This window comes from Sander vitreus, chromosome 1 (genome assembly GCF_031162955.1).
Source record: "Sander vitreus isolate 19-12246 chromosome 1, sanVit1, whole genome shotgun sequence".
In the NCBI taxonomy this organism is placed as follows: domain Eukaryota; kingdom Metazoa; phylum Chordata; class Actinopteri; order Perciformes; family Percidae; genus Sander; species Sander vitreus.
The window spans coordinates 24,338,603-24,365,199 of NC_135855.1; the positions used below are offsets into that span (position 1 = coordinate 24,338,603).

The 26,597-nt window shown below is 40.5% G+C and overlaps 1 protein-coding gene across 4 annotated transcripts in view; it reads left to right on the forward strand.

Moving 5' to 3' along the window:
- Positions 1-1,919: 1,919 nt before the first annotated feature.
- The window catches only part of nedd4a (NEDD4 E3 ubiquitin protein ligase a), a 38,436-nt gene continuing 13,758 nt past the window's right edge, over positions 1,920-26,597 (forward strand). For 2 of the 4 annotated variants that reach the window (XM_078249338.1, XM_078249347.1), the window contains exons 1-8: positions 1,920-2,219; positions 3,181-3,254; positions 5,943-6,021; positions 6,118-6,156; positions 6,414-6,467; positions 25,207-25,257; positions 25,671-25,732; positions 25,895-25,997. In XM_078249338.1, the coding sequence (XP_078105464.1) occupies positions 2,175-2,219; positions 3,181-3,254; positions 5,943-6,021; positions 6,118-6,156; positions 6,414-6,467; positions 25,207-25,257; positions 25,671-25,732; positions 25,895-25,997 (507 nt within the window). In that variant the 5' untranslated portion in view covers positions 1,920-2,174. Of the gene's footprint in view, positions 2,220-3,180; positions 3,255-5,942; positions 6,022-6,117; positions 6,157-6,413; positions 6,468-13,877; positions 15,222-25,206; positions 25,258-25,670; positions 25,733-25,894; positions 25,998-26,597 lie in introns of those variants that run through there. The other 2 variants (XM_078249320.1, XM_078249329.1) reach the window with 1 other exon arrangement.

Below are 26,597 nucleotides of genomic sequence, written 5' to 3' on the forward strand. Positions count from 1 at the left end.
TTCCAAGTAAAAGACCTCGTTCATTATGCAGAAAGGCCCATTTTCAGAATAATGTTTATTATATTATTGAGTATAATTATTGATGCATTAATATGTACATTACTTTAATGTTGCAGCTTATTTTTTTACTAGTCTATATACCGCCGTAGCTTGTGCATTTCCCCCATGGGATCAATTAAGTCTTATCTTTATCCATCATAATATGAATGAATTATTTGTTGATTGTATTTTGTATTCATCTGAATCTGCAAAGTAACTAAAGGTATCAAATAAACGTAGTGGAGTAAAAAGTACATCATTTCCGTTTAAAATGTAGTGGAGTAGAAGTATAAAGTAGCAGAAAATGGAAATACCTCAACATTTTACTTAAATACAGTACTTGAGTAAATGTAGTTAGTTACACTCCACCACTGCACTTTAGTAAGTAAAAGTAATTTGTTGCCATTAGACTGCAACATTGATGAGGGGAACATCTTTTGGTGGGACGAAAAGGAGGACAAATGTGATGAGCTTTGTATGCACTGACATTTATTTCTGATAATGGTTGCCAGTGTACAAAATCTCTCCCCTGATCACTCACTGACTATTCCTACAGTACATCATAAGCACTATAGTAAACAATATAGAGTAAATTATTGACTATTAAGCACTAAACTGAGATTTTAGCAGAAAGAAGCATGCTATATACTGTGTGTACATACCGCATACTATGAATGCTGCATTCTTTGTTCCATTGTAGGATCTTTTGTGGCATTATATTGTGCATAATTTTCCCATCAAGAATTTAGGCACTCAAACGAAGTTGTGGAAAATAAAACTAATGCATTTGGGTAGCAAGCACAGAGTAATTTAAACATGGCTTTAATATACTCTGTTGAGTTGTCATGAGTGTGATGTCTAGTTTTCCCTTTAACAATCAATAACATGTCATTCAATCACTAACTACTTACAGTATACTTAACTCCCTTACTCAAAGACACTTCAGAGGCAGGTACTGAGGTAAGGATGACTGTCATTCACTTCCTAGTTCATTTGTTTACTTCTGGTTCAGGGAATGGAACCAGCAATCATTAGCTTTTATGCCACTGCCCCCCTAATTATACCAATTTAAAACAACTTAAACTAAAACGAGGCATTTTGAGGGTCAGTGCACATTGCACCCCAGACCATGCTTAATCTCCTGACTCTCCTGTCATATAGTACTAGCGGTTAGAGTTAGATAAACTTTGGGTAATTCATTGTTTTGTTTACATTTAGATTTTGTTCAGACTTTATGCATATGCTATTTGACACCAAAAAATAAGTTCTGTAAATTTTGAAACGTTCATATACTTTGGCGGACTGCCTGGGTTCCCTTTTTTCTATTTTCAAGGGCCAGTAACTAAATATATGACATTTGCTTTTGCCTTTCTATATTTTTGATCTGTTGTACATCGTTGTATCTGTGTTCCTACCAAACGTAATGGCTCTAGGAGTTAGGCTATGTCTGAAGATATTGAACCCTAAAAATGGCTTCCGGCCTAAGAAGTCAGGTTTCCTAACTTCCAGGCTTGCTTTCTGTTTCATTTCAGTAAATTCTACAATTGCTACAAGTATCCTACGTCAAATACTTAAGTACAGTACTTGAGTAAATGTAACGTTACTAGTTTCATTCCACCACTGCTTTTTGACTTCGGTAAAGTTAGACAGAAATTGGAACTTAATTACTTTTAGTTAAGTAACATTGAATGCACCGCTTTTACTTAAAATGGAGCTTGTTTGTTTTTACACTGTGTAGTACTTTAAGTAAAATTATCTGAATAACGTTACTTATTTCACCTCTCAATATATCTCACATATATTCAGTGAAAGATTGATGATGCGTTCAGTTGCCCTTCCAGTGTTCTGGGTTTTCCCATGCTTTAACAGTGACAGGAAGAAGAAAGGAAACAAGAAGAGGAGGAGGAGGAAGAGGACGAAAAAGAGGAGGATGGATATAGAGTGACGACGATGTCACAGCTAACCGTCAGGTACACGGTATCTACCATCGTAAACACCTGACAGAGGGCATAAAAAAGGCGGAGTAATAACTAAACACCACTACTGTTGAACCACCGGACCATTGTCTTCTTCTTCTTGGTTCTTCTTGGTTCTTCTTATTGTCGCTCTCTGGGAGGAAGAAGGGCGAGGATATTATGGCTGCACTTTCTCCACAGATCCGAGGACTTCAGACAGATGAGGTAAACTAACGCTCCTATCACATTTACTAGCATTCATGTGATCACGTCGTTAGCTAGTTAACGCTAACTGTAAGCTTACTAACTAAACAGTGGGAGTTTATTAGCAAGCTAAGTAACACAAGCTGGCTAACTTGCGATATAATGAGTTTTGTGGTAGCTAAAATGTGTTACTTATTGCTTGAAAATCGATGTAATTGATCAGCTCTACTTCTGAGCTAATGCTATCCAAATTTAGAGACTTAGCCAGGAAACACAACAGGCTCCTTATCGCCTCTCTGTTTCCCGTCCACCCACACACACACACACACACACACACACACACACACACACACAAACAAACAAACAAACAAACAAACAAACAAACAAACAAACAAACGCAGCGCGCTACACTGACATCGACCAAACTCTGAATTATCTTGCTAAAAAATCATGTTGTCAGAGCTTTCACTTCATGTAACAATGTCAGGGCCCTATAGTTCTGTCATTTTCGCCATGCGTGTGATGATTGCAAAATCTCATGACGATTCACTAACTTCCCCGTGAAAGCATACGTAAGGGTTGTGGGTTATGATGGGAAATGTACAGCAGTGCCTGTATTGTCAGGATGTTACATCATCGCCTAAAACCATGATTGTTCTCGGGGTGTGTGCACTGCATGCATGTGATAGGGATTCATAATAAAATGACTTTTGTTACTATTATAATGATCCAGTACCTTGCTATTGATTTCTATAGCATTAACGGGACCTGTAGGCCTATATAGCATAACTGTACCTGTCTAGTTAAGATAATATTCAGTATCTACTGGACTTGCATTAACCATGTACAGAATTTAACAGGCACTGGTCCTAGTTTTTTAGGTTTAGTCCAGTTTCTAGTCAAGATTTTAGTTTTTTATTTGATCTTGTTATCTACCTCTTTGAATGTCCTTATGTGTTTTGGTTTGTGGTTTGTTTTGTAGGAAGAAAACAGAGTCCTTAAAGTGAAAGTCGTTGCTGGAATTGGGCTGGCCAAAAAAGATATACTGGGAGCCAGGTAAGCTGTAGATAGTTAACACTTACTATCTATTAAGTGCTGTATAACTTATGAATATGAGTAGGGCTGAAACTAACTATTAGTTTGATTAATGATTAACCTTCCGTTCATTTTCTCCATTAAACAATTCTGATATCATCAAATATATTGTTTTCTTTTCGAATAAGCAGTCCTAAACCCAAAGATAGTCAGTTTACTATCGCACAAGACACAAAAGCATCACATCCTCACAATTTAGAAGCCAGACACATCAAATGTATCACTAAATGAGTAATTATTTTTGCTTCATCAATATAAAATTGATTATTTCTCAATTCATTGATTAATCGTTTACAATATGTCATAAAATTGTGAAAACTGTCACAATTTTGCAGATCCCAAGATGCAGCTTAAAATAGCTTGTTTTGTTTGACCCAAAGCCCAAATATATTAATTTACAATGATATATTAAAGAGAAAGGCAACAAATCCTCACATTATAACCCTCACATAATTAATACATTCAAAATTGTTGATGACAATTTTCTGTAAAATTGAAGTCATCATCTTCCTGTGCATGTGTCAGGGCCATTTCCTGTCAGTTTCCTAATTATTTTCAGTAAAGCTGGACAATCACAACTTGCTAAAATTGCATCCTCTGATCCATTGTCTAGAGTGACAGGAAGGTAACTACAGTTTTCTTTTCCATGACCAAACCTCACACGTATGCCAAAGCCATCTGTTTGAATGAATCAGTTTGTGCAAATGCAATCTGACAATAACATCTATCCAGAGTTTATGAAATGTGGATTTTATGCCTTTATGTCAACTGTATTTTTAATAGTTAATGTTATAACCCAAATTGCTGTATTAGCATCACTCTAATGTAACACCAGTCACTTAATATATTACTAATGCAGGGTTTCCCGCAGAAAATTTGTTAGTTAAGGTGGTAGGGTGGGGTTTGCCGACACACAGTTTAAATAGTTTCAAAAACAATTTAAAAAACATATGCTATAACAGTGTTACTCGCATGGCTCCCATTATCCTCCGTAACACGCTCTCTTCCACTTCGCCTGACAACTCTTCTCCAAAACAAACAGCTCTGAGATAATAGCTCAGCCCATAGCTTCACTCACTCAAAGCAGATAGTATGCGTGAAATAAAAACAGGACACGTAATTTCACTGTGTGTAGTGTTTAACTACGCTAACTAACCGTAATAGCGTGTAATGATGAAAAAAACAGACAATGGCTGTGTCTCAAAGACCGGGCAACAGTCTCTCTCATATTGCTCCTCATAACCACTGAAAACTGTCAAAAAAATCTAACCCAAAGTCCAATTATTATTGGACATTATCTGACATTAAGCGTTTCTGCTTCATTAGATTTAGATCATTCACTTTTTTTTTAAGTTAAGGCGGCAGGCGTGTGTTGCTTAGGCGGCCGCCTTAACTGTAAAGTGCTGCGGGAAACCCTGCTAATGGCACAACATTGCTGCAAGCCTAAAGTGGCATAAAGATTGGGCAATGGATAATGTGATTGATTGATGTGGTTTAAATGCACGTCACAGTGTATCAAACCATCATAAAATAACAATTACAGTCAATCTTGCGTTCAGCATAACTGAACTGGAACCATTATGTTAATGTTTCTCAGGTCTGAATGCAGCACCTGAACTGATCAGACGATGTACGGTCAAGTGTTTTGCCTCTTTTAGAAATTAAAGTACAGACTCGGCAGCAGAACCCCACAAACCACTAATACATGAAGAGCAAAAAGTAGATCATAACTGTCTAAACTTTATTTTTTATTGTTATTTTGACAATAACAGAACAGACAAAAACAGACCAAACGGGGGACATCAGACAGGGTCATCGTGGGTGTTTTGACCTCATGAAAAACAAGAAATGAAAGGAAACCAGGTTCAATTTGTAGTATCAAGGTCTGTGGGGTCCTTTTGTGTCCATGATTGTCATTTCAAATCATAAAGCTCCTTATGATCTATGACTTTGATTCATGCAAAGCCTGTGTATTGTAGAGGGGGGGGGGGTCTTCCACTCAATCATAGGATAAAGTCCATTCCATTAACCCTAGTACAGAAAAACAAAGTTCTTCAAATTAAATAAATATCCTTTCTTTTCAAATAAGATTTTCATTATTTTCCAGTACTTTTCACACTTTTCAGTGACGAGTCTCAATCATTCCATAATATAAATTTCTTGAACTATTTCTATCCATTCAGGGACTGAAGAGACTATTTTTGCAGCCATTTCTTGGTTATTGCTTTCTTACTACCTGCTAGTAGTATTTGTAATAAATATCTGTCTATATCTATATCTCATAAATATCTATCTTTCTGCCTTTTTAGTCCTGTTGGTATGTTTCCTAAATACATAACACTGAAACTGAAATCAAGCTATTTGCCAACTATTGACCTGATCTTTGTTATCTCCTCGAGCCAGTAAGAAGAAATATGAGGACACTCCCAAAAATCTTTAAAATGACCAGCAGACATATCGCCACACAGTCTCCAGCACTGACCATTTTATATATTTTGGAGGTTATAAAGAACCTTAAAGTATTTTTCCATATTAATTCCCTCTAGATCTGAGCTTGAGGTGGTAGACTGCAGATCATAACTGTTTAAATCTTTAAAGATGGATGTCTACACCAGACTTGAACCTAATGTGTCTCTCTTTGTCCTGCAGCGATCCATATACAAGACTGTCCCTCTATGACCCTATCAATGGAGAAATCACAAGTCTTCAGACCAAAACAAAGAAAAAGGTGAGCAAGTGAACACCTACATTTGCACTTACACTTGTTTTATTTGTGGACTCCTATTTTATTTTTATTTTACTTTCCATCCCATGTTACATGAAGACACTGGACCCAAAATGGAATGAAGAATTCTTTTTCAGAGTAAGTGAAACTTAAAATAAATCAACATTAAACATTTTAAATGCACCTATGTACGTATGTTGTGGGAATATTTACACTCATGTATGTGCCAGGGGATCATTTGGGGCATTTTATAACAGGAAACTGGATTCATTTACTGTATATTTCATCATATTTAACCATAAAATGCTAAAAGTCGTGCTGTTGGCTTTGTTGACCATGGCTCATTGTTGAACGCAGTATTTCAGCGCTCTGACTTTCCAGTCATTATGTTTCAGGTTGATCCCAGCAGGCATCGTCTGCTGTTGGAGGTATTTGATGAGAACCGCCTGGTAAGTTATTTATTTATGGTCAACCTTTCTCTGTGTAATTTTGATATACTAAAAATCTTTGGTTGTAGTGTTTGAATTGCTCTATTTCTGTTTTTTTTTCTACAAAGTATTTAATTACATCTTGATGTTCACTAAAAGCATGTGGATTCCAAGTGTGGAAGGCTTGGATCACTTTAGGGCTGCAACCAATGATAATTTTCCTTATCTATTAATCTGCCTACTGATTATTTTCTTGATTAATTGTTGGGTCTATATGTCAGAAAATAGTAAGAAATGCCTGTACGCCCAAGAAGATGTCTTTACATTTTTGCTTTTCTCTGACCCACAATGTAAAACCCAAATATATTCAGATTTACTATTGCATAAGACAAAAAAAGCTGCAAATCCTCACATTTGCAGTTAGAACAAGGGAATGTTTTTTTAATTTTTTATTACTGAAACGATTAATCTATTACCAAAATAGTTGACAATGGATTTTCTATTGATCGACTTATTAATAAATTGACTATTTGTTGCAGCTCTAGTTCACCTACAAATAGTGTTCACATCTGTTTTCTGACAAAACAAAATGTACGTTGTGACCTTCCACCAAAGCTCATTTTTAGTGCACATCACTTTTATACTTTGAGCACAGACTACACAGCGGGGACAGCGAGTCCGTACAGCGGGGAGTTTTGTTAGGTATACTGTATTGTGCTTAAAAGCCCTGGAAAGGCTTCACATTGACAGAGCTCCTGACTCTGTAGACTTCTGAACAAATCTTTGATAGTGAACAGAAAGTATTAGAAATCAATTTTAAGAGCTACTCTTCTATAGAGGGACACATCTTAATTGATAGTTACACACGCAGCATATTGGACACAGCCCAAAATTGTTCAAGCCAGGAAAAAAGTCTCACTGATAGATTGATAGATTAGTTTAAAACATATTTTGATATAAAAACGTCATTGTTTTCTCATTACCTACTGTGTGTATACCACAAATCACTCTGAATGCCAAACAAGGCAATGTGTCATATTCTGAGGATAAGGGGATCCTCTGTCAGTGCAAGGTTAACTTTAGTTTGTCAGCCTGATACAGCCGCCCTTATTGCATTATTGCCAGGACATGTGTAATGTTCTTGGATCTCCTATTATTCAGAGCTGATAATATGGGCAAAACGGCAAAAAGCCTGTTTACAAGTGTGGATAGAGATTGAAAAGAGTTGAATATCAGGTTGAGTGTTGAATATCATGTAGATGATGGCGATATTACGGGTAGTGATACTTAGAAGATAGATACTGAGAAGCGAGCTTGTGACCAGGAGGTCGTCAGTTCAATCCCCAGACCGACAGGATCAAATCTGGGTGGGGAAAGTGAACGAGCAGTGCTTGTCCCTCCCTCATTACCACCACTGAGTTGCCCTTGAGCAAGGCCCCTTAACCTCCAACCGCTCCAGTGGAGCTGCTCAGTGACCAGCAGATCAGACTGTGGTTGTACTGGGCAGCTTCCAGGTATGAATGTGTAACTGTGTGAATGTGAACTCACAGTGAACCTTCCCTGAATAAATAAAAAAAAAAATGTCAAAAAAAACTTGTTATGACACAAATGTTTAGGGTTCTTGTGTTGCAGCAACTCATAAGAACTGAGGTGTGGGTTGTTGTGTGATGGTAGATTTGAGATAGGAGACTGCAATAGGGATCGACAAATGCTATTTTTTTAGGGCCGATACCGATTGTTAGTAGTTAATGAATCCGATAACCGATATTTAGAACCGATATGCATTTACAGTGAAAATGAAAATCTCTAAGTCAGAATTAAGATTTTGGAATGTTACAAACTCCAACACAAAACTTTGTGTGTATATATATATATATATATATATATATATAGCTATATATATATATATATATATATATATATATATATATATATATATATATATATATATATATATATATATAGCTCTGGGTCAAACGTCAATATGGAATGGATTAATCTGCGCTATTTTTTTTAACGCGTTATTTTTTCTCAGATTAATTAATCGAAATTAATGCATTATTTTGACAGCCCTATCTGAGAAAAAATAACGCGTTAAAAAAAATAACGCAGATTAATCCAGATGTATTTTTTATATATATATATATATATATATATATATATATATATATATATATATATATATATATATATATATATATACACACACAGTAAAAGATAGTCGGATAGTGAGTGAAACCGAAATAGAGGGACAGACACAGAGCTGTAGTGGAGCCAAAGTAGCTCACTGTTTAATTAATTAACGGTATTTATTGGTTATCAGGCAAATAAAACGCTAATACAGATGATCTGCAAACTGCCAAAAGTTGGTCCGGTAATCGGCTAGGGCCGATAATCGGTCTATCCCTAGACTGCAGTGAATATTGATCACTGTGTTCTCTTATTGATTACACAGTTAGTGCGCAGCAATGTTAAACCTTTTGGGTGCCAGAATGCCAGATTGTAGCGTGATCTCAGTCGAGCTGCTGACCCAGTTTCATGCTGGTCTGATGCACAGCAGGTCTAGGACACCTGAACAGCCTCTGAGGTCAGGCTCTGTCTGTTATATAAACACAGTAAAGCAGTTAGCCAACATGAACGGTCACTAAATGTCCCCTGACTTCACCTACACCTGCATATTGAATGTGTATGATGACACGTAGTGAATACATTACATTGTCATCTTTCAGGTAACGTCTCAGGATTGTCAGCTGAGCAAACCACAATTTACTCATTTGGAACAATTTTATTAGAGCTTTCCATAGAATACAGTATTAGGAAAGTAACACATTCAGTAGCTAGTGCACCCTACCCTTAAACAAGTCAATCAACAGTCTTTTTTTTATTTTTTTATTTGTGGCTGCATGGCCACACATTATATAAAGCCATACATAAAACATTTTTGGAAACTTGTTTTATTTAAGCTACAGTAGCTTGGTATTTGCATTTCCCCCCACTGTAATTCCCCTTTAAGCTATTTTCCACACTGTTCTGTAGCGAAAAAGAAGTTTGGTGTGTTTAGTAGAGAGAGAGTAATATTTTCTTGAATATATCTTGCAGTTTTCTTACTGAGTTGCCATTCAAATGAGTTTGGACATATCTTTAGGTGCCCGGTTCTCCCTGCTGCTTCATCAACCGGTTTGGTTGAGTCTGCTCTGTGAATATAACAAGAAACAGCACTGTCAGTGCACAGACATGTGTCAGATAGCTATTTCTGAGCACTTGCCACCATGCACAACATGTCACATTTCAGTGAGAGGTTCAGAACGAACAATGCTGTGCTGTGAAAAGTTAATCATTTGTTTTCTGTGTTCTCCTACTCCTTTCTTTTTGTTTATAATTCTGTATTCTTGTTGGTTGTTCGTAAAGGAGCTTGTACAACATAGAACAGTTGCTGCAGTTTGGTGTTTTGCACAAGATTTGGCTTAGATTTTCATCTACAGTCCCTCAACAGGTCACATAAAGAATAAGTAAAAACATACACGTGCACATGTTGTCCACATAAACATAGCGCCTTCTTTACTCTTAGTTTTGTTTTTTTGTAGTTTGGCTAAATGTTTTCTAGAATGTGTCATTGTATCCATCAAACCTGACCATGACTGACTCAAAGCTGCCTTGTCATGTCCCTGGTAGATTTTGTAAGAGTTTGAAGGGTGTGTCAGCATTGTAAATGTGTTTCTGTGTACATGTGTGTCACTGCTGCTCTGACAATTAGAGGAATAGGCAGGAAATGCAGGAAACGTTTGCATAAACTTTTTTGTCTTGCTAGCAGCAGAGTCTGAGAATGAAACTGGGTCTGATTGGTCTGTTTTTTGTATGATTATTGATCAATGATAAATACTAATGTTTGTGAGCCACAGTTTGACCTTTCACCATTATTATTCACAAAACACATGCCATAAATCTAATTGGTGGATTGCCATGAAAGTCTCAAATAACGCAACATTACACTCGTAGTACACACTGTGTGATGAACATTGCAGCTTCTGATCGGTTATTTCGTAAATGCTTGAAGTAAATATGTACATTTAATTTATGCTGGGTTCAGATCTTCTGTGGCTTGCTGAGCAGGTTAAACTGTTTAGTGAAGGAGTGCTCCAGGCGACACCACAAGAGACCCCATGATCTACCAACAGTGTTGTCCTTCCTGTAGCCACACACAATGGATGACAGAATCAGACACATCAACATCTAAATAAGATACTTTCTAAAGTTTCCTTCCTGCTCCTCCATCACACTCTGCCTTGGAGATGTCTGTGTAGCAGGTTCTGTCTCACTTCCAGAGACCGCATGAATAGAGGGTATGCACATGACATCACCGTATGCAGAAGTTGCCATGGTTACTCCCCCCGTGAATGAATGGCCATCATGAATTCACATGGAAAACACTGATAAAATGCTAAAGAGCTGTTGTGCAACCAACTGCAGAAACAGATTTAGGAAGAAGTGTTTACAGAAAGCTAAAAAGAAGAGCAGCAAGCATACTTTCCAAGACCAAACACATTGTTGTCAGAATGAATACCAAAAAAACTGGTCCAGACCTGTCCTGGTGCTGGTGAGGGGGGTTGTAGACTGTGATGTTATTCGTTAGCCTAACTCATTACAGCTGCATCTGCTGATTGACAGAGCCATCCTCTGTCTCTCATTTCCAGCCTTTACTCTACTCCACACACACACACACACACACACACACACACACACACACACACACACACACACACACACACACACACACACACGCACACACACGCCACTGACACAATGTGTTTAATGCCACTCAAACAGGTTTTCTAAAGAGTTTTTTAAATATAGCTTGTCCTTCAGTGTTTCTTTTGGTCACAATGGTTTTATGCAGGGTTCATACATTTTGAAAAAACCTGGAAAAGTTATGGAATTGACCCTTCGCTAAGCCCCGCCCTCCTTAGTTACTGTTGCTACGCCTGTCAAGCTTTCGTGCCCGGCACGTCCATTATAGTATGTATGCACCGGTGTCAGACATTCCCAAGAAGATAATTAGTAATTTTTGGCAGGTCAGGTGAAATATCTGAGAGAGCAAAACAAAAGGGACTGCAGTATGCATTCGAGGGATATATCAATGACATAATATTAACATATATAACATAACATTTAGGGACCCTCATTATGCTACCGTTGAAGTTTGGTGTTATTTTGAGCCTTTTTAGTGGTATAAATAGCGATTTGTTTTTACTTTCCCTGTGCCCCGAATACTAGCGTTGTAAGCTAATCAGCGGTCCGCGCTAGCTTGAAAACATGTCCCAGAGAGCGACAGAGTGGGTACACATCTGTTATTTAACCCCTAGGTTCGTTTTGCGCCGGAATTGTCTTTATTTTACGTTCAAATATATGCATTATGAACAAAGAACTGTCATTATTTACAAGCAATGCTGTGCTGAGTTAGCTAACATTAGCGTGTTCTTGCCTTGGAGCAAACGTATGTGTTTTTGTTAATACTGTCGACATTTAGCTAGTTGTGAATGCAGCCTCCCACACTGCTTGATCCACGCCCGGCCTTTCTCCCCTTTGGGTTTTAGGTTTCGGGAAGGGAAAAATTCCACCACCCCGTCCAAACCTTTAGGATACCCGGTATCGGATTTGCACAATGCTTCGGCGTACGGCGTTTCCCTCGCTCGAAAGCTTGACAGACCTCCCGCGCCTAGTTATGGTTGCTAAGCCACGATTGACCTGTGGCAGTTTTCGGGCGTGGCATAGCGAAGGGTCAATTTGAAAAAAAAATGCAAATTCCAGGCCTGGAAAGGTTTTGGAAACATAAAAAGACCCAGAAAGTTTTAGAAAAGTCATGGAATTTCTTTTTTAACACAGCATGATAATATGTGATTAATAAATGTATTTCACGTCGTCTATTCGGGGCGCAATATTACGAATCCCACTATGAACCATATAAATTGTAATTCATTTTATTGTTAAACCTCTGAGGGTAAACTTTAACACAGATTTTTATTCTTATTGTATAATGTCAACTGACATTTTCAGGAATACATAGTCATGGAAATTTGCCAAAAAGTCATGGAAAAGTATTACAATGCGTATGAACCCTATTTATGGTGTCACATTCAATGTGTATATTACAGGTGGCTTTGCTTTATTATGGGCCTATTACACCATACCGTATGACTTTGCATAAATAGTGTAGCATGTGTCACCAATCTTATCTTATGGCCTAAGCACCACCATCAATTAAATCTGTTTTTGGCCAGATGAGTGATTCATAGCCAATCACAAGGTGTGGTTAAAAAAATAGACAGCTGCAGCAGGGAAGTGTCCTCTGGTGAATCATGTCTTTATCCTGGCTGTCTTCTACTATTACATCTAATACTAATAATGATTTGGATGCAGAGAAATGCCATGACATAGGCCAGCCTGACTCACAATAGGCTGCCATTAATAAATAGGACTGTCAACAGCCACGAGAGGAAATCAGACCAGCACTGCCTGTTACATGAAGTATCATATAACCGTTCATGTCACTGTCGGATCTTGCTCTCATCTTCTATGTGTTTTCTGTAGGCAGACAGATAATATGTCGCTAATTACTTTGTCATTCCTTAACACATCTGTTCCTTTGTAAGCAAAACACAAATTTTCTGAAATATTTCTTTACTTTGCAAAAACTTCCCTGCATATTTTCACAGGCTGTGGTGTTTTTTTTTGTGTGCTATGGGATTTTACAACGCAGTCCTCATTTTGATACAGAATTATGTTGAAAGTCATTCCCTTTTGATTTCCTGTAATTCAATAGCAGATGGTAAAAATATTTCTGGAGGCACAGAGCAGCAGAAACATTAGAAGCATAGCTGCAGCAGGAAGTGGAGTCTTGAGTGAGTGGCCTGAGGCAGATGTAACAGTTTACCAGAGCTTCAGTCTAAGATGTAAGGTAGAGGGCTACCATGTTGTTGTTGTTTTCTCCAAAGGGTGAACTGGAGTGAGGCTGCTGGAACAGACACGAGGTGTTAGACATTAGTCTGGCTTGAACTCAGGAGGTTTCGGTTAACTAGCAGCTAAGCTAAGGTTATAAAGCAGGTCAGTAGTAGAAGCTCTGTCCTTTTTAAGTTTTAGTGTAACTTCATTCTCTGTACAGGGTTTAAGCTGCCTAAAATGGGCTAACCCTTAAGGATTCCTCTTGTTTCAAAGGTCGTATGTTTGGGTCATGTCTCCAAACAGAACCACTGACCTCCTCTGACTAAAAGCTGAGATCAGCCTGGAGAGGAATGTAGGTTGTCAACAGAGCTATTTTGGCAATGTACAGCCGCTAATGATTGTGATCACAGAGCAGAGCTCGGAGCAGTTGCTTTGCTTTCCTTTTTTTCCTACCAGCAAGTTTGATCATGCAGCTCTCACCGATGCTGCAGGGATTAGAGAGTTAAACGAATGGCACGTCGGCTACGCTTGCATTTTGCGTCAAGGAGAAGCAACACGGACCCTCTGTCAGAAAGCCTCAGCAGCCATGGTGAGCAGAGTGGAGTCAGTGTGTCAGCTCGTAGCCCCGCAGAGAGTCTGGCGCACAGTTCTGTACACTTGAAGGTGACTCCTTTGTCACCGAACTATGCTAATTTACAGCGCTACTCTTCAGTATTCATACCCAGGGTTAACACTGGAGGATTTAATAAAAAGAGCATTCTGCAGATCTCGCTGCAGCCCTGTGGAAAGCTCACTGGAGAGCTTAATGGCAATATAGAAGATGGAGACCCGGGGGCCAGTGAAGGAGGAGCAGGCAGTGGCTCTGACGGAAGCTCGTGCAGCAGCAGCATGGCCAGCGATGCCGGGTACTGTAGCAGCAACAGCATCTTTGAGCCAGAGGCTTCAGAAAAGCACAGGACCACCCAGGAGAGGAGTCTACTCAGCCGCAAGTCCAAAGTCCCGCTGAGACGGTGCTCCTCCTTGGTTATATTTCCAAAGAGCCCCTGCAGCACCCCACCTGCTTCCCCAGTCAGTCCAGTGGCTCTACCTGCTCTCCCACCAGCCAGGGGGTCTTATCAGTCATCTCTTCAGACATCTGCCAGTGAATTCTCACAAGATGATGAGGAAGTGAATTGCAGAGAGTCCACCACCACGGCAGCAAGTGACCGTCGTCTCCCAAAAGGAAGCTGTTCATCTGAGTTGAGGGACACCAAACACATGGTGCAATTTAATATTCCTATACAGGATGAACCAAAAGGAAAAATGGAGGACAGGAGTAAAATAAGGGAACTGTCATCAACTCTAGACAGATCGAATCGTCACTCTAGCAGCGTGCTGCTGCACTTTGCCCACCAGAGACCAATGGTGTCCGGGAAGGGAGCTACAACCACAGCTACCGTCAATGTGGAATATCCTGAGGCTCCTAACCCAGCCACACATCCCAAGGGTGAACAGGACCCTCACAAAAAACTGTATCGTAGTACTTCTGCTTGTTTGTTCTCCTCAACTAAACTGTCAGAAAAAGCCCACAAGGTCTGTTCATCAGGAAAAGGTCAGGAAAGGCCTGATAAAAACCATTGTCATCGTGCCATACAAAGGAGCTTTTCCCTGGAGGTGCCCTACGCTAACACTGGAATTTCATGTCATGTTTCAAATCCAAAACTCAGTAGTCCTCACTCTCCACATGTGCACATTCATTTGTCTCCTTGCTGCCCAGCTAAGTTGCAGAGCTCTGTTACTGATGTAAACACAAGCCACAAAGGAAATAACACACCAAAGAGCCCGGTTCAAAACACCAAGGTGAGTGTTCATTGGATCTAGTTTATACTCACTGAGCAACAGGAACAACCTGAAAAGCCTGAAACTTGTATTCAGAAGCAAACAGCTTTCAATTAAGCCTTTACATGACACATGAATGCCCTACAAAGAAACACTGTGGCGTTGCCTATAGAGTTGTTGGTTTAAGTAGATTTCATACTGCTTTTACTTTTATTCCTGCTTTCATGTACATTGTAAAATTAAAGTTGGACTGTCCTGAATATTTCAAATAACAAATACTTTGGCATGCTGGCTTTATGCTAAACCTTTGTCTTATAGTTGCTGAAGGAAAGTTTATAGTTTTTGACACTCGATATTTTTCAGTATGGAATATATATGTGGTGATAATGGTGCTCTCCTTTACTGCTCGCCATTCAAAACTCTGTTTACTCATGGTCAGCCATTAGGCTTACCACAAGCTAGAGTGGCATTCAGTAACTGAGAAGATCGCTACAGCCAAGTCATGCAATTAACAAGCCCAATGTGGACAAACATTCAGAGGTATTCGGTTACATTACAGTAAACCCATTTGCATATTGGTTTCTAAGAAAAGGGTGAATGAGAAGGAAAAGTTGCCCATCTTTCATCTTGAGTATGTTCGTTTGTTGGCGTATGTGGAGACATGCTCAACTTCAGAGTAGTTCTCCATTTATACTATTCTGTTAGCGCTATGAGTAATCGACTTAAGTATTTACCCGGGCTAATTTTAGTGGTGGGAAAAGCAGTGCCCCTTGCTGATATAAATAAAGTGCCTCTGAAATATTCTCCCTGACTCCAGATAGTCTGGTGGTCTGTAGCACTGCCCAGTCCCGTGGATTCAAATTTAACAGCATGATACTAGAGCAGCGCACAGTCATGCCAGCCATCTGTGGACATGGTGTGTGGGTGTGTGTGTGGTGGGGGTAATGTAATGCAGGCAGGATGGGAGAGGGAGCCTTTCCCAGTAAAAGGTTGGTGCGTTCCCTTTGCTATGGGTCCCCCTGCCAGGCAGTGTTTGTGAAGTATCAGGTGTCAGCCTCTCCCCTTGCATTTAGCAGGTTGACAAGTAAAAAGGTCTCCTCTTTACCTAATTATCCAGTCCTTTTACTTTTAAAGATCTAAATTTGCTTTTGTAAATCTAGATTTTATATTCTCACTTTAAAATGCCTGTGAAATACCAGTTTCATGTATATATCATTTCACTTGAGCTTTGATGTTCATGGTCCTTCATGCGTATATAGTCAAGTGTTACATCACACATCTCCCTCTTCAAAGTCTACATCAAATACTACTCACCTGTTTACATCCTGACTGTGTCTGCCCACAACAATCTGATTCACATTCAATAAGTATATCATAATTCAAATAACTAGGAAGCACATGTGAAAATAAGTCTTAAGAGTTCCTCTTATCCCAGAAATTGAAGTTTAAAAAAAATATATAGTGATTTTCCTCACTAAATATGGCTAAATGAGCTTTGTACAAAGTAAACAATGTTTAATCCATCTACTATTAAAAAAAACAAAAACAAAGGGGGAAATAAACGGCTATAACAATTGAAAATTTGACTAAGTCTACCTATCCCTAGACCTGTATGGGCTTATTGTAATATCCATACAAATACTGCAACAGAAACAAAGTTAAAGCTGATAAACTATATAAGATAATTCTTTATTGATCCCTAGAGGTGAATAGAAAAGATATAGTAGAATAAATAAAATGAGGTATATACAACTAACAGTACAATAGTAGAAGTAAGAAATTAACTAAACAAGAGCAATTAAAGACAAAGTTGTGTGTGTATATAGTTGAATGTGTCAGTTGTGATGCAGCTGGGTGTGGTGTTTTTATGAAAATTTCAGTTCTGCCGTTTTTATCTGCAATTCTCTCAACCTCGTATACCTCAACTTACTAGTTAATGAACAACCAGTAGTGCAGTAGTGACCACATTACACAAGGAAGTTGAAAAAGAAAAAGACATACCAAACCTTTGTTAATCACGCCAGAGGAAATTACATTTTTATGAATGTGAATGAAATGAAAACAGAAATTCTGAATTTTCCTGCTGTATTTTGAACAACCGCAAGAACCAAGATGTAGTATAAATGGCCCTAATTTAATTTTCTAGGTTATCAAGTTCAACATGACCTACATGTCATTATGGACCGTCCAGATTCAACTCTCAACTAGTTTTGTGCAGCTGCCACAGGCATGTGTATTTGTGTTGGCAGGTTGCATTGCCTGATTCAAGCCAAGGAAACCTAGATTTTCTTTCTAAGATTCCTTTGGTTCAAGCTAGAACTCTTTTAGATTCCTTCAGAAGTGATAACATGTGGTTTAGAGAAGCAACTCACCCATTATGAAAAGAGCCCTGCAACACCAAGCTTAACTCTTAGGCTTTAACTGTCAAAACTGGAAAGAAATAGAAAGCAAAATATGACATTTTCCTTCCTTTTAAGAGTTCAAATACATGTTTTGCTTTACACTTTCATCAGCAAAACAAATGAACAGAACAGGCCATCAGACTTGGTGTTACTGCCTCCTGCTGTGACAGGAAATGGTTTTAATGTGTGGAAAACAAGGGCTTCCTCATTTTACAGCTTCAACTTTACTTTGTCATGACAATCAAACATAGTCTCTGCAGCTTTGGCAGTTTTTAATGAGTGTCTTTGCCAAAATATAACTTGTTTCAACCTATTTGATGGAATTTTTCTTTTTTCTCAGATGTGTACGTATACATTCCTGATCAGGATGGTTCATCATTAGACACTTTGTTTGCCTGCTCCAATAACGTTCGCTGAGTAGCTCTTCAAAAGTTTAGGTTTCACAAGCTGCTGTCCACCTGTTAAAAGTAGTTTGTCGTTGCAGAACTAAGCTGGATATCACGGAGCTTGCTCCACAGATGCCCAAACGTGTCTGTAACTGCTTGCCACAACCTCGTACAGTACGTGGTCAGCACTGCTGAATGCCACATGCTAAACCGAGTTGCATTTAGTGTCACATGAACCTTCAGGGGATGCTCTGAAAGGACATTTATCTATGGCTGTCTTTTTTATCTTGGGCAGTCTTGTCATGTGTCCAAAGCATACACTTCCTCTTTGTTAAGCTTGGTCTCACTCATTGTTTATGCATTGCTGCTTATGAAATACTGAGTTTTAATTTGATCAGTTGTCCAATACGTTTGTCATTGTTTGTATGGTTCAGTTTCTCATCGTCTGAGCAGATCATTAAAAGCTATGAAGGGAAGTGTATTGATAAATATTTATACATATAAGTAGTGGGTGCCTGTTACATAGGCTCTGGGTTTAAGTGTAAGATCAAATATACTGTGGAGTGAAAGTGAAATTTAGATGAAGATGAAGGTAGATCTGTGTGACACTAAGATGCACTCAATGTATTGATTAAAATTTGAAACAAGGCCATAAAATGAGATTACCCACACAGACCTATTGTGGGACAGGACAATGTGGTTCAGAAATGTCCTTCAACTTTGTTTTAAAGGGGTGATAGAATGCAAAGCCGATTTTTACCTTATCATAGTTGAATAACGACAGTTTGGTGGGTAAATAGGACATACATAGAACCTCAAAATCCCATTGACATCCCTTTCCTCTGCAAATCTCACAATTTGAAACTGCCTCTGCCTCTGTCTCTACCTTTGTCACGCCCCAACATTTACATAGGCTACACCACTGATCTGAGATCAGGTAGTCTTCTGAATAGGTCGCGCAGATCTCAGAAATTGTGCACATTGTTCATCTGCTATTTTATCACTAAATTCACTTCTGAGACTTTTTATGCGAGAAATCAACTATGTAGAGGTCCAATATGGGCCGTTTTATGAAAATTGATGGCTAATTGCAAATTTTGTCCGACGTTTCTGGGTTACTGGACTGCCAAACGCCGCTGCCCTGACAGAGCTCCAGGGTTTGCAGCTCCCCTCTTCCTGCTAAATGGCCGGTGTGTGTAAGTGAGCTTGTTACGCCCGCAATCTCTTATCACAGGTTCCAGTTAATCTTATAATGGATATGTGTGTGTTGAGTTATTTAAACAAACGATCGGGGAACTAAACGCCTCTTGTCCGCGAGTGAGCTGGATGGAGCTCTATCAATGAGAGCTAGCTTGCCTCCTCCTAACGAGACCTCTGAAATTCACAAAAATGCTTTAAATTGAAATCGGACAAAAGTGTTAGCTAAGCTTTGTAAGACCTTAGGGTAGCTGTGATATACATGCCGTGACGAAATTCAAACTGTAAATATACTATAGTTATGCCGGCAGCTGGCAGCCAGTCAGCTGGAGCCCCGAGCCCCGGTAGTCCAGTAACCCAGAAACGGTGTCTTTGTCCTGGGTATTTTTTTTAATTTTTTTTATTTTTTTTTATTTGCAAAACTTTACAAACATGTAGTATAGAGTTTGAACAGTTCGGCATCATACACACAAAAATAATCATTTCCAACCAGGGAACATTACAACCTTACTTAATAAAATAAATAAAAAATATAATAATAAATAATAATAATAATAATAATAAAATTGAGCTATATATAAAAGGGCATTTAATACATAATTAGAAAAATAAATAAATAAATAAAAAAAAAAACATAAAATATAATACAAAGGCAATATGAAATGGAATGAAGGCTATATAATCACATTTCCTTGAAAAACTCTTGCAGTAGATCAGCTAAATAAATAGTTTTCTTATTATTAATAGTTTGGATTGACTCAAAAAAGTTCTGAAATTCAATTCTGAAGTGAGTAAAAGCTGGTCGAGATTTAGAAAATTTCGCTTTATGGATATGAAATTTCCCTAGTAGAATTAATAAGTTGACAATTCTATGTATTGTTTTGTTTTTGTTATCGTAATTAAGAATAACACATTTTGCTTCCAATTTAATTTCATGGTTCTTTTGAATATTTAAATAATTTTAAATTTTTTTTCCAGAACTCCACAGAATACCGACACTCCCAGAATAGATGTATAATAGTTTCTTCTTCAATCTTACAAAATTCACATTTATTATCCACAGCCGCAAATCTTGAAACAAATTTGTTAGTAGGATAAATATTGTGCAGTATTTTAAAATGCTTTCTCCTGGGTATGGAGCCCAGCAGGCTGCCGCTTTCTCGTCAGACTGTGTGGAGCTCCTGAAGTCCGACACGTCTTACCAAATTTGCAATTAGCCATACATTTTCGTAAAACAGCCCATATTTGAGCTTTATATAGTTGATTTCTCGCATAAAAAAGTCTCAGAAGTGAATTTAATAACGAAATAGCAGACAAACAATGTATAACGTTGCAGTATCTGAAATATGAGACTTGCTGTCTCGCCTCCAATGTATGTGTATGTGGTTTGCTCAAACCAATCAGCGCGCAGCTCATCTAAACATTTTCAACCCAACCAATGTTACATACCCTATTAGGAGACCTTAAAGGAGAATTCAATTTTTACGTTAATCTTGATCGCTATAAGTATGTGAGTACTGTCGATGGCAAAAAAAATGAGCCGAATCGGTGCTAGCAATATGGAGTTGCTGCAGCTAATGCCGAGAGCTCCCACTTAGCTAAAACGGCAGTTTTGGGGGCATAAAGAGTGCCTTTGTGCCTCTTTAACAGACACAAAATGCAATTAAAATGTCTGTGCAACATGAACAGGGCCCTTACATGACAACAAGATGCGTTTTCAGCTCAGACATTGTTTAAATTCACTTACCCTGTTAGCTGCTAGCTGCCGTCTGGGATGAGTGAGTGTGTTCAGCCCGGCTTCGGTAATAATCATCAAGCAGCAGTTCTGTGTGTATTTGTAGCATATATATCCATTTTGTGTGCGATCCATCTGGCGTTGGTGAATAGTAGTCTCTGCAGTGGCGAACTGTGTGTTAGTTGCCTTAGCCATGCTAGCAGGCCAGACCGGCATCCTTCTACTTCCTCCCCGCCTGCTGCGGCCGACAACAATCCACGGGCGCCCGCTGGTCTGGTGGATGTCCTCCAGGGGACAGTTCACGCTTTCGCAGCGGAATTTTTGTGGCGAAAAAAGTTTATTTCCCCCTCAAAATTGAGCACTGTAGTAGTTATGATCATATCAGTGACTATGTAACTACATGGAAACGGGCCAAATGATGCCTGTTTCTTGTACAGTAATAGCGTTACTGAAGGCTAGCTCTAGCTCAATAGTTACGTTACTCCAAGCTTCTTTCCTTGTGAACACCTCCGCTCTTCACACACTACGCTCCGATCTGCACACTGCTGTTTACCTTTTCTTGCTACAACTGAATTCCCGCGCAAGGCTACAGCCAGCCTCCTGTAACGCTGTTCTATTTCGTATAGGCTTTGCCCTCTAAGCCACGCTATTGGGTTTGTCCCTTCGCGCATGCGCAGTCGTGAAGATTTTCTTTCCCGCCCTTGCGTACCGCTCGGGCTTCAACTACGTCCGCAAATCCCCACCTGCCGGACCGGCTGCATCCTGCCGCCGGACCTCCATCCCCGCTGTGAGACCTGCCTTGGCGCCGCTTGCGCCTCCTGCCAGTTCTGCATCCGCCTGCCATCTAAAGAGCTTAACTGGCCGGAGGAAGCTTTTCTGGAGTGTCAGGCTCTCACCCCCGATGCCTCCTGCCAGTTCTGCATCCGCCTGCCATCTAAAGAGCTTAACTGGCCGGAGGAAGCTTTTCTGGGGTGTCGATGCCCTCCCATTGCGGCTCTGCCCATCTCCGGAATGGCCAAGGGCACCGCGCCGGCGATCTTCCCCTCTGCCTCAGGCACCTCCACCCTCCACCGCTAAGACTCTCTTTTTGGATCTGCCGGAGATCATCAAAAAGGCGGCAGACCAGAGAGGCATAGCGCTCCCGGTTGAGCTTCCAGCCCCCGCTCGCGGCCTCTTGAGCGGGGATGTTTATGCTCAGGAGCCGCCCTCCTCACGAGCTCCACTCTGGCTGCGCTTCATGGAGCTTCGGCTGTTTGTGGAAGAGGCGCTCTCCCAGCTCGGGAAACTGAAGGCTCCCGTCTTTCGCTACGCTCCGTTTACCTGGGTTCAATGCGACACAGAAGCGGGCTTCCCTTCGGTCCCCCCCTGGAGCAGAGACTGGCGTCCATCCTGCTTCCGAAGGCCACTTCTTTCGGCCACCGGAAGCCTACGCCTGCTTCGCCCCAGGATCAGGTATGTGCTCAGGTCACTGACCGGTCACACCAGTGTGCGGCCCAGGGTCTCGCGGCACAGAACAATATAGCTTTGCTAGCCTCCGCCGTCTCCGCCATGGCCATTACTCCGGGAGCTCTTCCTCCGGAGCTAGCCACGGAGATTGGCTAAAGCTATGACCGCGATCCTCACTCTGACCATGGCATCCACGGTGGCGTTGTCCAGAGTCATGGTGTGGCAGACCGTGGCCCAGCGAAACATCTAGCTCCACATGACACAGCTACCCACTGACATCAGACGCAAGCTTCTGCACGGCCCTGTACATAGCTCCTGATGGACTATTTGGGCCCCGCCTACAGACAGTCACATCCCATTTGCACCGAGCGGAACGATTTTGAATGCTCGGCTCTTGGAAGGCGGCTCCTCCACAGCAGCGCCGTCACCATGACAACAGTCATGAAAGGAAGCCCGCCACAGCCTCTGCTGCGGCTGCGTTTTCCCAGGCTTCGAGCTCCGCTCCTCCGCCTGGCCCCCCTCCGCAGTGACTGCCGGCTCCACATGACCGGCAGGCTTCACGGAGCCGGGGGACCATGAAGGCGGCCCCCACCTGGTCTAACCCACCCCCCGAGCCACCCAACAAACAGCGGCGTCGGGGCGCGGGGAACGTCTGTCCCCATACGGTTGAGAGCTGGAAAGACAATGGCCCTTAAGGGCCACTCCCACCCATCTACCCGTCAACCTAGCAGCCCTTGTTCCCACTGAACAGTGCGCTGACAACATGACAGTCCTTCCCCACACAAGCGCACACCAGCCCACCGCTGCACGCGGAGCTCCACAGCTCTCTCACTATGCAGACAGCGGGAGCGAATGCTCATTCACTATGAACGGTGCCGCTCAGTCATCCCTCTCCCACCGGCCATGCCAGCGGGACGAGGAAGACAATGACCCGGTGACCGCTCACGCCTCTCACGGCGGTGACCGGCCCTTTCGACAGAGCCCTACCATGGGCCGGGCGTCACAATCTCACGTCTCGCTCTGCGCTCCTTGCTGACCATGTCTGTAAACAACACACAAGACATGCGCACGCCCGCTCTCAGAGCACAGCGCAGCATGGATCAGGCTGACACACATGGACTCATGGATGTCATAGCTGATAACACGGGGCTACACACTTCAGTTTGCCTCGCTTATATATATTTTGTCTCTACCATGCACGCCTACAATCATGATATGTGCCGCTGCCTTGGGACCCCCCCCCACTCTGGGTGACTGGGAGGAACACGGGCGTCCCATAATTATATCAATCATGTACTACCCTCACCATTCATACACCCCTGCACTCACGGCTTGGGCCTTACAGCCAGCTAGGCATTACCATGGCAGGCTCCATTATCAAGATAACGGCTTATCTGATACAGTCTCCTGTCAGTGAGAGAGAGAGAGAGGTTTATGTTCCACTTGTGGGCTCTGGGTCGCAGGTGGCATTGACTACATCAGCTTCGCCCTAACCCAATAGCGTGGCTTAGAGGGCGAAGCCTATACGAAATAGAACGATAGACACAATATACTGTGGTGTGTAAATAAATGTAACCAACATTAATGCCACTAAATACGGAGAAGTTCTTAAACATCAGTAGTAGTTCTTAAGTCGGATTTCCCCTGTTTCCCCCTTCTTTACACCCTGTTAAATGTAATAATTATATAAAATAGTCTGACTTGTTACTGGAACGCGGTCAACTCGGGTGTGACGTCATTCCCTGTTCCGAGCTCCGACTTCTGAGTTAAATGGAACACAGCATTAGACTTGTGTGTCTTTACTTGTTAACTTGTGACTTTTTAGGCTTTTTTTTTAAATTAAATATCCAATAATTACCTTTTATTTGCTATGATGTAGTTCAAGTTAAATACCACATATACCATGAAACCCAGCATGGATTAAGAAATAAAATACTAATTAAAAATCATTCCAAGACCATTAGTAAAAACTGTGCTCATCAAACTAGTAAGTAAAAAAAAACACCACAATTAAAACTGCATATATAGAGGAGATATTCATACAAGTTTTCAGGGTCATTGCTGGTGTGCACGTGGCAAGTATCTTTTAACCTGGACTTGCTTTTCTTGGCATGCACTATTAGACATGCAAGGGCAGGACGAAGGAGGCCTCCATCTATATTTGTTCACGTACACACTATATACCGCTGTTAGACAGTTTGACCTGCAGCGGGTGTTAATTTGGTCACAAAGCTGACTCCCTCAGTACAGTGTGTGTTTGCCTTCAGCCCTCTGCCTTTTAGTCTGTAACGACTGTGAAAAAGGCATGCAGTGATTGTGTCAAGTATTCAAAGAAATGACAGTTTACAAATGCTACATTATTTTGGTTCCAGTCTCTCTAGCAATAGCACAGTGCAGCCATTCACTGTGGGCCAATTAACACTTTTTTACTCAATATATAATTCAAGTCAAATAGAGTGTGTGTGTTCTTGTTTAACTATATTCATGGGGTCCAACAATCGGGAATACAGTATACTTGTGGGGTCCGAACAGCTTTGTTGGGCCAAAATGCTGGACCCCACAACTTTAAAGGGCTGTTTGAGGGTTAGAATTAGGTTATGGTGAGGGTAAGGGTTAAGGTTAGGCATTTAGTTGTGATGGTTAAGGTTAGGGTAAGGGGCTAGGGAATGCATTATGTCAATGACGGGTCCCCCACAAAGATAGTGAAACGCACTAAGACTGTGTGACACTGTTTGTGTGTGTGTGTGTGTGATAATATTGTCATGATCCTGATATCTGTGTATGTGTCTCTCTCTCTCTCTCTTTCTCTCTCTCTCTCTCTCTCTCTCTCTGTCTGTCAGACACGTGATGACTTTCTGGGACAGGTGGACATCCCCTTAAATCAGATACCGGTGAGTCCTTGGTTGCAGGAAACTCTTGTTCTTTTTATATTAATGTCTGTGAGTTGTTTAAGTTCATGTAAGTTTTAATGTATTTTGTTTTAACTGTAGCTTTAGCTGCACAGTCTCTTGACCTCAATCTCACCAATGTCACCATGTAAAATAAACATGCACACCTTTACTCTGGTGTCTGTTCCACATCATTGTCTATAGTTTTGGAAACACAGTCTGTCATGTTTATGTTGCACTCCTGCTGTTGTTTCATTATAAATACAACACCAACAAAATAGCCCTCATGGTACACAGTCACCATCACCAGTCTCTTTGAATGTACTGTGTTATGGTACACTGCCAGATTTATTCACGCAGCTGTAAAAATGTTGGGAGAATTAAACATTTCCTTTTTATTTTTATTTTTTTCTCAGACAGAAAATCCTAATACAGAAAGGCCATACACATTCAAGGATTTTCTGCTTCACCCACGAAGGTTGGCATTATTGCATGATCTTTCCCTGTTTAACATTTCACTTTTACATATCTTTATTTGTAGGAGAAATGATAAGTCACAGTTCTTTATTTTGAAATATTCCCAGCAAAATTAATTTCTTCCTTGTTAAAGAAAAAATTAATTAATCTGTTTATCACGCAGCCACAAGTCCAGAGTCAAAGGTCACCTGCGTCTCAAAATGACTTACCTGCCAAAAAACCCAGATTCAGAGGAGCAAACAGCAGAACAGATTGAGGACATGGATGTAAGTCTGGCTAATGCTTGTTCAGCAAGGATATATTGTATATTGCCTTCAAAAATATCACAGATCCTCTTGTGTTGAGTTTGCCTACGCAGTAATGCTTCTTACCTGTTCAAAATAGATCAGCTGCAGCCTCAAATTAACTTTTTGAACATCACTCAAAATAGTTCATCGGACATTGAATATCTCAACAAATCAACTTCCAAAGCCATAAAAAAAGCAAGTGTATAAATTAACACGTACAAATTCTTTATTTTTTTATTGAAATCTTAAGAAAACATTTATTTCATGCTTATTAAAGTTACAATCTGGAAGATCTTTGTTTCATTCACTTTGGCAGCACCTATGGCAATAAGCGGTAATTGCAGGTGTTTTTTTGGATCTCACTTTCATTTGTTTTTCAAGATTCATCGTCTGGAGTCATCGCTCTTTTCTTTGTTTGTTCGGCCATAGTATCCATTTACTCTCATAGCCCACAGAGACCACAAAAAACTGTAGTAGCAGAGAGCGAGTCTGTTGTGTTAGCTCCATCTACCCTCTCTGATGGACCAACCACTGCTGGGTGATGAAAAATGGTCACTAACTGTGCACTGCTTGTGATTT